Below are 13714 nucleotides of genomic sequence, written 5' to 3'. Positions count from 1 at the left end.
AAGAAATGGAGCTTGGGCAGAGGAGAAAAAGAAGTCTGGAACTTGAGCTAACTTAGAAGAAACTGAGCTGATGGTAATTATATCGTCTTTTACATTATTTCTGTCTTCGATACTGCAAGGAGATGGATTGAATAGCAGCGTTCTGTTTAGAATAACTATTTTTCTGAAATGGTAGCAAGAAGAAACTAGTTCTTTGTTGATATCCTCTTCTTCACAGAGGGAGCGAGCAAGGACATTTGCTTAGTATAGAAACAATGCCAAGTTTTGGCAGATAATGATGAGATTGTGCATGAAAAAATCTACTGCTGTGAGTGGGTTTTCTATAAATGGAGATTTTCAATTTTTCATCATCATCAAATTCCTGATATGTACTAGGTGCACAGGATATGATAGTACTACATGAAAAATTTACATCATTACTAACTTATCAACAATTTTCCTCCAAATTAGTCTGTTAAATGTCAAGACTCCAATATTATCAGGTCTTATATTTCTGTCTTCTAAGGCACTTTTTACTGTATCAATCCATATCTATATCTATATCTTGGTCTTCCACTGGGTCTTTTTCCTGCCAAACTGGCAGAGAACACCTGTTTTGCTAATCTGACGGTCTTGCTTAAGTGAGACAGTCAGATGAGATTAGCTCTGCTAATGCATTCCTGGAAGCTGACAATATAAAGTTCTCCCAATCTTTCTCAGGACTCTCACATCTGCGGTCTCTAGTCTTTGGTCAAGTGTTTTACTTCTAAACCAGCCCTCAGATCCATAAGTTAAAACTGGTTTAAACACTGTGTTGTATACAGCTAATTTCTCTCTTATTGCAAATAAATTTATTCAGTTGACTTCCTACCATACCAGCTTTGTTGATTCTATTGTCTATTTCCATATTTAACTTACCATCTTCACTAAAAATCGTGCCTAAGTAGATGAAATGTTTTACTTGTTCTATAAGTTCTCCATTCACCATGCAATTGATATTTTCAATGTTTCTGCCTATTTTCACTGTCTTTGTCTTTTTAATGCAGACCTCAATACCATATCTATTACAACAGTTATTCAATTTAGTCAGAGAATCTTGCAGACTTGTAGTGGATTTATATAGAAGTATAACATACGAATAAAGCAAAGAGCTGAGATTAACACCTCCAATTTTGATATCAGATTTAATACCACTTTCCTTCATAATGTGATCCATATAGATAATGAATAACAGATGGGATATTGTACATCCTTGTCTGACACGAGATTTAACATTAAACCATCTTCCTGTACTTGCTTCAATTCTAACTGCAGACTTACAACTCAAATAAAGACTACGTATTGCTTGATATAATGCCTCATTAGCACCATATAACTGTAGCTTTTGGAATAGCTTCTCCCTTGGCACCTTGTTATATGCCTTTTCAAGATCTACAAAATTTAAATGCAGATCTTTGTTATATCCCCATGATTTCTCAACTATCTGTCGTAAAGTGAAAAGCTGATCATGACAGCCTCTATTTGGCCTGAATCAAGCTTGTTTTTCACCAAACTTCTCTTCCACAATCCTTCTCAACAGTTTATCAAGTATACTTGCATATATCTTACCAGGAACACTAAGCAATGAAATTCCTCTGTAATTCTCACATTCAGTTTTATTTCCCTTTTTATATATGGATACTATGAGAGCTCTACTCCAGTCATCTGGAATTCGTCCCTCTGAACTGTGCAGTGCAGCCACTGTACGACTTTTATACCTCCATATTTGAGCATTTCTGGTCAAATATCATCTACTCCTGCTGCCTTTCTACATTTCAGGCTTTTGATGGCTTTTTCTACTTCAAGTATGGATATGTATTCCTGGCTGCATGCCTGGTCAGTGTTTTTTACCACTGTGCTTCTTCACAGCACAGTGGTAAAAAACACACTCGGCAACCTCCATGGAGTCAACAGCCTCATCGTGGGAGACCCACTCAACCAGCAACATGTCTATTGTAATAAGCTTTGAAGTTATTTACACTACTTGCACTCATAAAGAACTCAGGCAATGCATTCCATACACTAACAACTCTTCATGTAAAAAATCTACTCCTCATTCCCTTCTTCACCACTTCCCTATACAACTTCCAGCGAGATGGCCCCTGGTTCTTCCCATCTTAACATCCACTTTTATCATTTCTTCTGTATTGATCTAATAGAATCCCTTAGCTAATCTGAAGGTCTATCATATCTTCTCTTTTCCTCCTATCTTCCAACCTCTGTAATCCAGATTCTCTCAAACACTCTTTATAACCAATAGTTCAGAGTCCTGATATCACTTTGGTTATTCGTTTTTGGACCCTCTAGTGTTTTCACACCACAATGAAAACTAGGTAACCAAATCTGAGCACAATAGTCCATATGTGATCTGACCAATGCCTTATATAGATGTACAACCATCTCCTTATCCATACATGTCAATGTACTTTTTATTATATATATATTTGTGTGTGTGTGTGTGTCTGTCTGTATATATATATATACACATACAGTCTGCCAAAAAAAATATATACACACTTCAGCAAATGAAAAACCTGTATAAAAATTGTAATATTAAATTTATACAGACATCAAGGGATGAATACAAGTTACCATTAGTATCCAGACACTTCTTATTATGGTGAACTACTGCATGGGCAATGTTGGCCAAAATGCCCGGTTGGATTACTGCACATGCTGTTTCAATTTCTTTCCGAAGGGCTACCAGGTGATGTAGCTGGTTTTCTACGATACACTACATCTTTTAGAGTCTCCCATAGGTAGAAGTCCAAGGGTGTTAAATCAAGAGAATGTGTGGAGGTGTGGAACTCAACTACACCTCTTTGAACTATCCATTGTCCCTGCAAACTCTCATTGAGGTAAGCTCTCATGTTTTGGTGATAGTGCACCATCTTGTTGGAAGAGAAATTGACCATTCCTATAAAGTGCATGAATGGCAGGTAAAATGGATGTGCATAGCATGTCTAGGTCCACACGGTTAGCCTAGTGGCTTTGCGCTTTGCAACCATATGCCTGGGGAAGGAGTGTCCTAGGTTCGATTCCCGTCGGTGACGTGAGGAGCTGAAGGATCTTCCTCAGCCATAGCCAAGTTAGCCGGTCTTGGGCGCAGGCAGTAGGGTTTTTTCCGCCAGTTTATCTGGTGTTTTTCATCCCGCAAGCAAGCAAACCGGCCCCGTGAACACACAGGAATACAGCCAAGAATACCTTGAGGCATAGGAGTGACCATTCTATCCTCATATTTCGGTTATGAAATCCAAGCATGCTTGGAAGGTTGTGGGCCTTAAAGGCCTGTTAAAGACATTGGAATAGATAGCATGTCTAGGTACACTTGACCAGTAACAGCACCTTCAAAGAAGAATGGTCATATTAAACCCCTAGATGACAATCCACACCAGACATTGAGCACCGGTAAATCGACTGCCTTGTCCACATGAACACCCAGATTTTCTGGAGTCCAGTAAACACAATTTATGCCGATTCACTGTTCCATTAAGCTTAAATTGTGCTTAATCAGACCAAACCATCTTCCTCACAAACTCCTCATCTACCATGTGTTGAAACCACTCACAATACTGCATTCTTCAATCAGGATCGTCTTCATTCATTGCATGTAATAATCTTGGGATGTAAACTTTCCATCTAGTGGCTTTAAGAATGCGCTGTATGCTTGCACTGCTAACTCCTGTCTCATGTGCACAATTGTGTGGTAAGCTTCTGTGGTGAGCGTGTAAAAACTGTTCTAACACCATAGCCAAGGAAGCAGGATTTGTTGCTGTGCAAGGCCTCCTGGATCTTCCCTTCTGCACATCACACATGGTACCATGGGTCTCAAACTTATCATGAATACGTGCAATTGTCAAGCATGTTGGAGGTTGTGTTGCAAACTCACGCCTCCATTGTTGTTGCACTTCAACAACATTCTCAAATTTGAAATAGTACTTTAAAATGGTCTTGCATTCCTTGAACGACAATCGTGCCTCAGCCATTTTGTTTGACTGTCGTACCAGTCATGTGTTAATGCTAGTATTAATGTGAGTAATGACATCTTTTGAGAGAACATCATACTACACATTGCTACCGTAATTTGATCCAACTTTGAAAAAGTCCATAGATGACATCTGTTAAAGTGTGTACATTTTTTTGGCAGACTGTATATATATATATATATGTGTGTGTGTGTGTGTGTGTGTGTGTATGTTACTGTGAAAGACCGATATCTGGCAAATGTCGACATTCTCCGGTGAATGTCAGCATTCACATAGTCGCTTGGTGTATGTATGAAATATTTGCTGAATATCATTATTTCTCACTAACACCGGCAAATGTCGACATTCAGCATGCACTGATGGTGAATGTTGAATAAAAATATTTTTATGTCAAAATAGGAGAAATAATATTATGATATATGTCAAAATAGGACAAAAAAGAAAATAATACTAATAATAAACTTAACTTACACATAAATTATGTGATTAACGTTATGCAATCTTATTTATTACAACTTAAACTGTTATGACACTTTGAATTGCACAAGTCCCTTGCTTTTACAACTGCATTTAGTCGTGGAACACATGACATATGCCGGCGATGGTTCGAATGTATAATAACATAACCAAATATGTCGGTCTTTCACTGACGTATTTGGTATGTGTCGACATTCACCGGAGAATACTGACATTCTCTAATTTCAGTCTTTCACAGTAACATATAAACCAGGTGATCCAAAAGTAACAGAAAAAGTAAAAATTCAATAATTCGAAAAGTATACAGTAGAACAATGCGGTTTTCACAGAAATGCACAGAAAAACATGGGATTTTTTTAATAACGAAAAATTTTATTACCAGAATAGTTACGTTTGCCACCGACAGGTGGCACTTCAGTTGCGTCAGTAGTTTCTGCAGTGGCACAGCACAGTTCACAATGCAGCTAGGATTACAAATGTTCAATGTGACGGCCATCATTCATGAGAATGGACGTCGGACGTGGCACGACACCCTGCATAGCATTGAAGAGGGTTTCAGCTGTAATTCCTGTCACATGATGGCGAATAGCTTCTTTCAACATGGCCAATGACATCGGCTGAACTTTGTACACCTGTGACTTCAAGTAGCCCCATAACCAAAAGTCACAAGGTGCAAGGTCTGGAGATCTTGGTGGCCATTCGTGCGGGAAAGAGCGACCGAGGACATGGTCATCTCCAAATGTCGATCGCAGCAGGTGCTGGACAGGACCTGTGATGTGTGGAGGTGTTCCATCCTGCATGAATGTTACACTATGGAGCGCTTGCCTCTCTTGCAAGGAGGGAATGATGCTGTCTCTTAAAAGCACTGCATAACGTTCGCCTATGACAGAAACAGTTCGAAATGTACCGCTGTAGACTTCCTCAAAGAAAAAGGGGCCTATAATTAATGACGCAGTGAACCCACACCATGCTGTCACCTTTGGATGATGCAAAGGGGTTTCCAAATTCGCGTGTGGGTTCTCTCTTGCCCAGATGTGACACTTGTGTGCATTTACACTTCCATTAAGCGAAAAATGTGCCTCGTCAGTCCACAGGACATTTGACAGCCAGTCTGCATTGTTTTCCATCTGTTGAAAATCCCAATTTGCAAATTCATGACGTCTCTCGAAATCGGTTGGTTTCAGTTCCTGTACGTGTTTGGATTTTGTAAGGATACCTCTTCAGGATGATCCTGAGTGATCGCCACACAGTCCCGTACAAAATGCCAGTTCGTCTTGAAATTTCACGCACACTGCATTCCCCATGTGCGGAACCTGCCAATTGTGTGTCAGTCTTGTGTTCGACCTTTTGCACAACTGCAATAGTTTTTTTGGGTCTCCCGCTTCTTGCACGTGCTTCCAAACTGCCAGTGTCCTCAAACCTTTCCATCATAGCTATCAGTGAGGAACAAGACATCCTCCCTTTCCACTTCTAATACCCCTCATCAAACGATTGGTGCGCAAAACCATACTTGCACATTCGGAGTTCTGATAATACAACTTAACTAAAAGTGCTTTATCTCGTAACGATAACATGCCTCACCTTGGCAGAACGTTTAACTTCAGTAATAAATGTTAAATGCTGAAAGTTTAACTTCAGTATTCACTACATTTAAAATTTATGTACCGTAGCTGACGGTTTAAATAGCGACAGGTAGCAGCTTCGGGACCGCTACAGCGTCACCTGTCGGTGACAAATGTAACTATTCTGGCAATAAAGTTTTTCATTATTAAAAAAAAACCCATGTCTTTCTGTGCATTTCTGTGAAAACTGCATTGTGCTACTGTCTATACTTTTTGAATTATTGAATTTTTACTTTTTCTGTGACTTTTGGATCACCCGGTATATATATATTTGTATTATTCTTTTTTTTTAGTATATATATATATTCTATATTAAACCACCAGAAACTACTTTAGAGACCAAACACAGCACTTTTGAAGCCACTCCAAGCCTCCAGTAAACAAGATAGCCTGCTCAGACTGGATAGTTCATCTCCCACCTGAAGACAATCCAAAACATCCATTCCCATGGTGGGGTTTAAATCAACAACCCACTCATTGGAGAGAAGATATATTAACCACTTCGCCAACCAGGCCAACATGCTATTGATGATCCTCCTAGTACTTTTGAGTACTAGGAGGATCATCAATAGCTGATGAATCAAAATGCTGAAATGAAAAATTTAACAAATGCAGTTGAAAAAGAGAAAAGAAGAAAGATTGTAGTTCTCATAGGTAATAATTTAACTAACAAAAAATATAGCATGAGAGAGGATATGAAGATTGCTGGAGGTGAGCAAGTAAAAATCATTACTGAATTAAGAAGGGCTATAACAACAAATGATTCAATGCACAGGCTATGTAGAAGGTATGATGCAAGTTTTCCGATGTGTGAAAATGAGTTTGAGGGAAGAATAGAGGGAAACTAGTTCCTCTAGTTTGAACTTTAAAGATCTGAAAATTGTCCAACAATGTTGTGTGGACTACAGGGGTATTGAAAAGGTAATTTATATCTATACACAGATACCATGAGTATCAAAAACAAAGGAGTAGCTGGATTTATTACATTGGTTAATACCTTATGGCTTCAAATTGTTGGTATTAGGAAGGTTCTCAGAGACAGATATACTAATTGGTATTGAGTATAAAGGAACAGTAGTTTTAGGAAGGATAAACAAGATGGGGGAGCAGAGTAAGAAAGCAATAATTGCCATATTAATAACAATATTCTATGTAGCAGTGATTTGAAGCTATCTGGTGTGAGGTGGGTTGTTGTTGCATACCTAATACATCAATTGACAGTGCATAAAATGCATTGCCAAATCAACCCTAATGTATGCTAAACAATTAATCTTAGGTGATTAATTATCCAACTATCGACTGGATAGAAAAAATGAAGAATGAAGCCATATTTATTAAACTGTTAAAAAATAATTACTCCTTAAGCAGCATTTAACAGAAGTCGCTTCAGGTCAAAGAGTATTAGACTTGATTATAGTGTCACAGGGAGTTTCAATTAAAGATGTGACTGTTCTGTCTCCAATTAGTAACACAATCAGGCTGTACTGACATGGACATTTCACAAGAAAAGGCTGCATGTTAAAATACAAGGTGAGAAATTGTTACCAAAAGAAAAGAATATTCCAATGTATTCCATTCTACAGGTCACTACATTGGAAGGATATTGGCAGCATATAGAGAGAATTAAAGAATACAATACTGATTCAATAATATCAGATGTGAATCGGTGTGTAAATGTTATGAAGCAAGAGATTTTTTAAGAAAAAGATGTGGAAGGAATATTGAGTGCATAAGGATGACTCAGTTATGAAAATTATACAGTGTAGGCCAAAAGATTTACAAGTATTGTACAGAAAACTAAGCACTGGTATGAAAAGAAGCTGGCTCTGCAAACCAAAGATAGCTCAGAAGAATTCTATCATGTTGCAAATAAAAGAATGAATAACTATTGAATGAAAGTGGTATGCAGATAGCAGATACAGAAGAGTGTTCAACTAAGAAGTGCCCATTTTGCTAAAAGCTATCAACCTGGTGTATGCAACATTGAGCTTAATTCTACCTCTTCACTGCATGTAGACACTCTGGTGTATGCAGAGGAAATACTAGAACTATTGCATAAACTGAATAAGTATTTGGCAATACAGGCCAAATTTATATCCCATTATACAATGGGATATAAATACAGATGCTAAATGTGTCCAGTTGAACTGGCTTTGACTTTGATCTTGTATAATTTGAGTCTCGGTACAGGGAAGATTCCAAGAATGGAAAGAATAATCCCATTACACAAGGGTGGTGTAAAGACTGATGTGTCTATCAATTTAATCAGTATTTCTGATGTGGTTTATGATTTTGGAAAAGTTGGCAAGAGTTCATATACAGAAATGAATTGATGGAGAATCTATAACGTGCAACAAACAGCATGGGTTTACAATGGGAAGATAATGTTTGATTAACTTGCTTTTATAATAATGTTACAGCTGAGTTGGATAAAGGGAATAGATACAGCATAGCATGCCATTACATAAGATGGAGGATATGGAATTAGATTATAAACTAATGGCTAACTTACATATCAAAAAACGTATAGGGAATGTGAATCTGCAAAATTTAAGGAGGCCAGTGGTGAACCTCACTGATCAGTTCTTGTCGACTGTTATTCAATCTTTACATCAACTTTTTGAAAGGATCTGACAGGAGACATCTATTTGCTGATGATGTCAAGATAGGCAAGGCAATCAGAAATGCAAATGATATCCAGTACTTGCAGAATGATTTTAATAGGCTAGAATCATCATGTGAAAATGGCTGTCAGTTCAATGTTAATAAATGTAAAGTTATGCATTTTGGTATATTGAGATATCCATTGGTGTATTAAATTAGAAGAAATGATCAGGCCAGGGAGCTTGGAGTTTTTGTAGATAAGAAGTTGAAGTTCAAGGCCATATAGAAAAGATTGCAAATACAACTCAGAGGTTAATTGCAATGGTAAAATGAACATTGACATGAAAGGATAAAGAAGTCATTTTGTCTCTTTAAAGGCTTTAATACAATCTCAGTTAGGTCTCTGGTTCTGAAGAGATATAGTGAGAATGCAAAGAAGGTGTAAAAGAGGATACTAAAACTGTGGTATGTAGACTGTGAATTTATGATCAACAGGACCTACTGGATGTATTTTAATCAAGTTATGTGAAATGATTTACTAAAATCCAAGTAAATCACCTCACAGCCACTAACTAGTCTATTTCCAACTCACAAAAAAAATAGGCAGATTTGTCAAAAATCATCCTATACAAAAATCATGCTGTTCAAAGCTTATTAAGTGATTCTTATTAAGAATATCCCAGATATGATACATAGTTAATTTTCCATTACTTTGTCCTATAACAGTAAGCAGATTACATGCTCTCCACTTTATGCTATGAACCAAAGTTGGAACATCCAAAATTTTTTCTGAAGAGGTGATTGTGAGAATTCATTTCTGTTATCCCAATACCTTTTTATATAAAAAAGCTTTTTTAAAATTATTCTGAACATTCTTAATTAGCCTGTAATTCAAATACTGTAAACAAATATTTTAATGAACAATTCAGTTAATAGCAGCTGTTGCTTATCTATTATATTTAACAGCAAACTTCACCGCATCACTACTCTTTCCAGTTTTTTCTTACAGCATATTTTTTTAAAAAAACTTGCTTATTCATTCAGATGGTTTCAGATTTATTGCAAAATTTACTTATGCAAGATACCTCTCAGTTTACCTATTTAGCATATTTCAAGAATGTGAAATGGCAGTGGCACTGACTAGGCCACTGCCATTTAAGTCTAAGCTCTGGCAGTCCCAAGGGAATGGAAGGAAGGCAAAAGTTCCATTGCATAAAGGAGGATCCAAGATTGCTGAAGTTATAAAAGTTGCTTAAATCTAGTTGATTTTCTTTCTTATCTTGCTTTTACTTCATTTGATTCATAATGACTAACAGTTGTTAAAAAAGTCCTGATGGTGCCCCCTAGCGGGTTAAGTAAGTGTTCTTGGCCGTTGGGCTGAAGGTCTACTGATGTAAGCCTCCCAAATCTGGGGCAGTCTCATACAACCAAATTTGTTGAGGTTTGGAGAGTTTCTTAGGGCTGAGGCTGATTCCATAAATAGATTTCATAGATTTATGCAACTTTTATAACTTCAGCAATCTTGGATCCTCCTTTATGCAATGGAACATTTGTCTTATACTTATTAAAATAAATTGGATACTGCACAATTCACTTAAGACAAAATGACCTCACCTACTCCCTTTGTAGAAAAATAATAGTTAATGGATATAAAATACACTAACTTAAGTAAATAAATTTACATAAGTTCAAATGATACTAGTGTATTTCAAGTGGAAATAAACAAGTTTGTGAATAAATTCAAATTCATAATTTTTGATTAACAAGAACGAAAACTGAATTTCCATAAATGTTTCATTATGGACTAAATACAGATTCCTGATACAGATACCAGGAAGAGAAAATTAAACAGGTTATACCAGCTCAAAAATAGTACTTCGTATAGTGGAGATGATAACCATACCTCAACACTTCCTTCAGGGAAGTTAAAACGCTTCTGAACAACAGAAGTTAGTTCTCGAATACGTCGACCCTTCTCGCCTAGGACACTTTGTGTACGAGTGGCCAAAATAATGATTTCTGTTCTTGTTGGTGTAACTCTCACCTCCACACCACTGTACCCATCTTCAGCCAATTCTCGACGTAGAAATTCATTTAATTCTGCTTTGAAGATACCATCTGAAACAAACTGATAAAAAAAAGGTAAAAATCTGATATTTAAGTCCTGTTATTTATTATATAGCTAACTGCACAATTGAGAGTTCGATGGAGCAAAGAATCTTTATCAGGATTGTTCAATCAAAGGTGACTTTACCCCGTATGAGTTATGAGGGAACTCATACAGGGTAAAGAGCTCTCCCCTGCTGGAAACTCGGATTTTTGTCCCTCAAAATAGGCAAATCAATTCCGTGAATACACATATCTACAGACACAGAACTATTGGACAAAGAAGGTAATGGGAAAGCGCCTTGTTTTATAATTCTCTAGGAAAGTAGCATTGATACACCACCAACTGCTAGGTTGAAGGAAAACACACAATTGCACAATTAACTATATAATGTAATGCCAGAAATGCATTTTTAATTATACTTAAATTCAAACTTAAAATACATTATTTAAATTAAGGGAATATTAAATCCCACATTGTTTCAAAACCGAATAAGAAACTCAAAGATAGGAATCAAAGAGTTTAATTTTGGAACAAAGAGAACAATTTTCATTTAAATAATGTTCCATTGCAGAAGTGAAGCCTATTGGCTCTTTATATTTAAGTAATTAAAATGCATTCTTTTTTATGCCTTTATCAGTATAAAATCTGATGCATAAATGGATACTTATTAGCATCAGAAAACAAACTGAATCATCACTTGCAAAAGGCTCCTGATAGTCTCACACAATTAGCAAATATAAGTTATTACTTTATTATTGTTACAGCAATGATAAAGTAATACATACATTCCACTCATCCACCACTCTCCATAAAAACCTTCACAAACTCTTTTTGCTGTAGGGTTGAGAGAAATGAATGGCAAGGAATGGATACCAGTTTTGTGGAACACCTGCCATAGAAATATCTGCAGAAAACACATAATACAGAAACAGACAATCTATAAGACAGTGACTGAAGTGAGCCTGTAAGGATTGTCACAATTAGCCCTATAACCCACTTTTAGATTAAATCGATAATTCTTTTCAGAAATTTCTGGTGCTCAATTCCAAATGTATGGTAAAGCTGGGGCAGATTTAGATTTGCAACTAGCAGGACAAGTAAGAACATCTTGAACAAAAAAACTACACTTTTTCCCCCCTTTTCTTTTTGAAGCTGAGTAAGCTATAAGATTTGACACATTTGTGACAGGAAATGATAGAGGCAGTCAATTCAAAAAGATAAATCAGTTAGGAATGGTGAGCTGAGTGGTACCACTGGTAATGGTAGTTTAAGCAAGATTTTTTTTTTGCAAAAACTGTTTTAGTTACACTGAAGATGACAGTGTCATGATCACTGAAGAAGAGTATGGAGATTAGTGTTTAGGGCAATGGTTATAGATCTTCAACTTGGGATGTTTGAGCACTGCAATGTTTATAAAAATGCAAGGGGGGAAAGGAATGGAGTATACATTTCATTAACAAATATATATGGACAGGATTTGAGATCAAAGGTCATTTATGTATATGATGAAAAAAGTAACTAACATCAAAAAAAGTGTCAAGGGAAGAAATTGTTCATCATTACACATAGTAAACTTTTCTTTTTAGAAAACTAGCTACCTAACTACAAAAGCTGGAAAACAGATGGCAATCTACTGAACAGCCCTTAACTAGCAACCTTTAACTATTAAAGGACTTAGAAATCTCAAGTGCAACAATAAAATAGGTTTCTCCAAACCTGTCGATACACATTCAAAAGCAGGTGATGTAGACAAGATCTGTGGATCTAGAGTGGTGTAATCATCTGGTGTCACAGATTAGCTGGTATTCCTCCAGAAGTTTACTGTCATGACCTAGTATTTTAGAAAACAAGATGCAAGAAACAAGCGTGTTTGTTTTGGAGTTTAATGGTACAAGGACAGCTATTGTCATGCCGTGCTAAAAACATGTAATAAGTAAGGGGCTTTTATACAGGTTAAAAAATTGTGTATAAAAATATACAGATTAAAAATCTGTATATTATTATACAGGTTAAAAACCTGTATAAAAAATATAAATTCAAAATAATCCAACAGAAGCATACATCAAAGTGTAGTTTCCATAACTGAAAGAGGATATGTTGAATTCAAGAGAGTGCTGGATGTTAGTATAGCCCTAGACTTTTTATTGCCTGAAGAGAACTTTGCAAGTCTGAATATATTATGCACATTTGGTAGTGGTGGAATCTGATGTATTTTAGTGCAAGCTCTATCACATACAGCTCTGATGTAAAGTTGTTACATTTCAGTGGGATTTCTGCAGATATATTATTATTAATAGAGACATCCAGGGAGTCAGGGACTCATTGAGGAAGGCTACATGCATCAGCTATCATACTGTTCTTGAATTCATGCACACTGCTTCCACATACAATGCCAATCCATTCCAATCACACACCACTCTATGAGAGAAAATTCTAAATTTGGTTCTTCTGCCTCCATGAGTAATGGAAAAATGGACATTACAATGTTGGCATAACACTTTTGTTCCATCACTACACAGCTTGTCCAGTTTAATAAATTTGAATTCTTTCTGGGGATCATCATTAAAACTGCAGTTTTGCCTCTTTGACATTGCAAGGATAGACTTAAAGCTTTAAAAAAAAAAATGAAATTTAAACCACCAGCATTGAATAACAAAGCTATCGGTTAGCATACAGGCAAAACAAAAACTAACACTACAGCAGAACAGACATGCACCTGAGATGTGCAATTGTTGCCCACATGTATTTTTTTTTTTAAATTCTCTGAATAAACCACTGCAGATACCGATATTTAGTATCGAACACTGTGACTCCATGGTTATACAAATTACTGGTATCCCATGATATTGATATACGATTATAAAAAATTAAATTTCATCAAAAGTTATGCACACAAA

General features: G+C 36.4%; 1 protein-coding gene across 1 annotated transcript in view; it reads right to left on the bottom strand.

The window, feature by feature from the left end:
- Positions 1-13714, bottom strand: part of RpS3 (ribosomal protein S3) — a 59351-nt gene that overhangs the window by 31435 nt on the left and 14202 nt on the right. The window contains exon 2 of the mRNA XM_090395954.1: positions 10611-10835. Coding sequence (XP_090252080.1) covers positions 10611-10835 — 225 coding nt within the window. The remainder of the gene's footprint in view (positions 1-10610; positions 10836-13714) is intronic.

This window comes from Typopeltis vanoorti, chromosome 7, assembly GCF_054136105.1.
Source record: "Typopeltis vanoorti isolate ZY-2024b chromosome 7, IOZ_Tvanoo_1.0, whole genome shotgun sequence".
Lineage (NCBI taxonomy): Eukaryota > Metazoa > Arthropoda > Arachnida > Uropygi > Thelyphonidae > Typopeltis > Typopeltis vanoorti.
The sequence above is the reverse complement of the archived record's forward strand: the minus strand, read 5'-3'. Positions and strand labels throughout refer to the sequence as shown.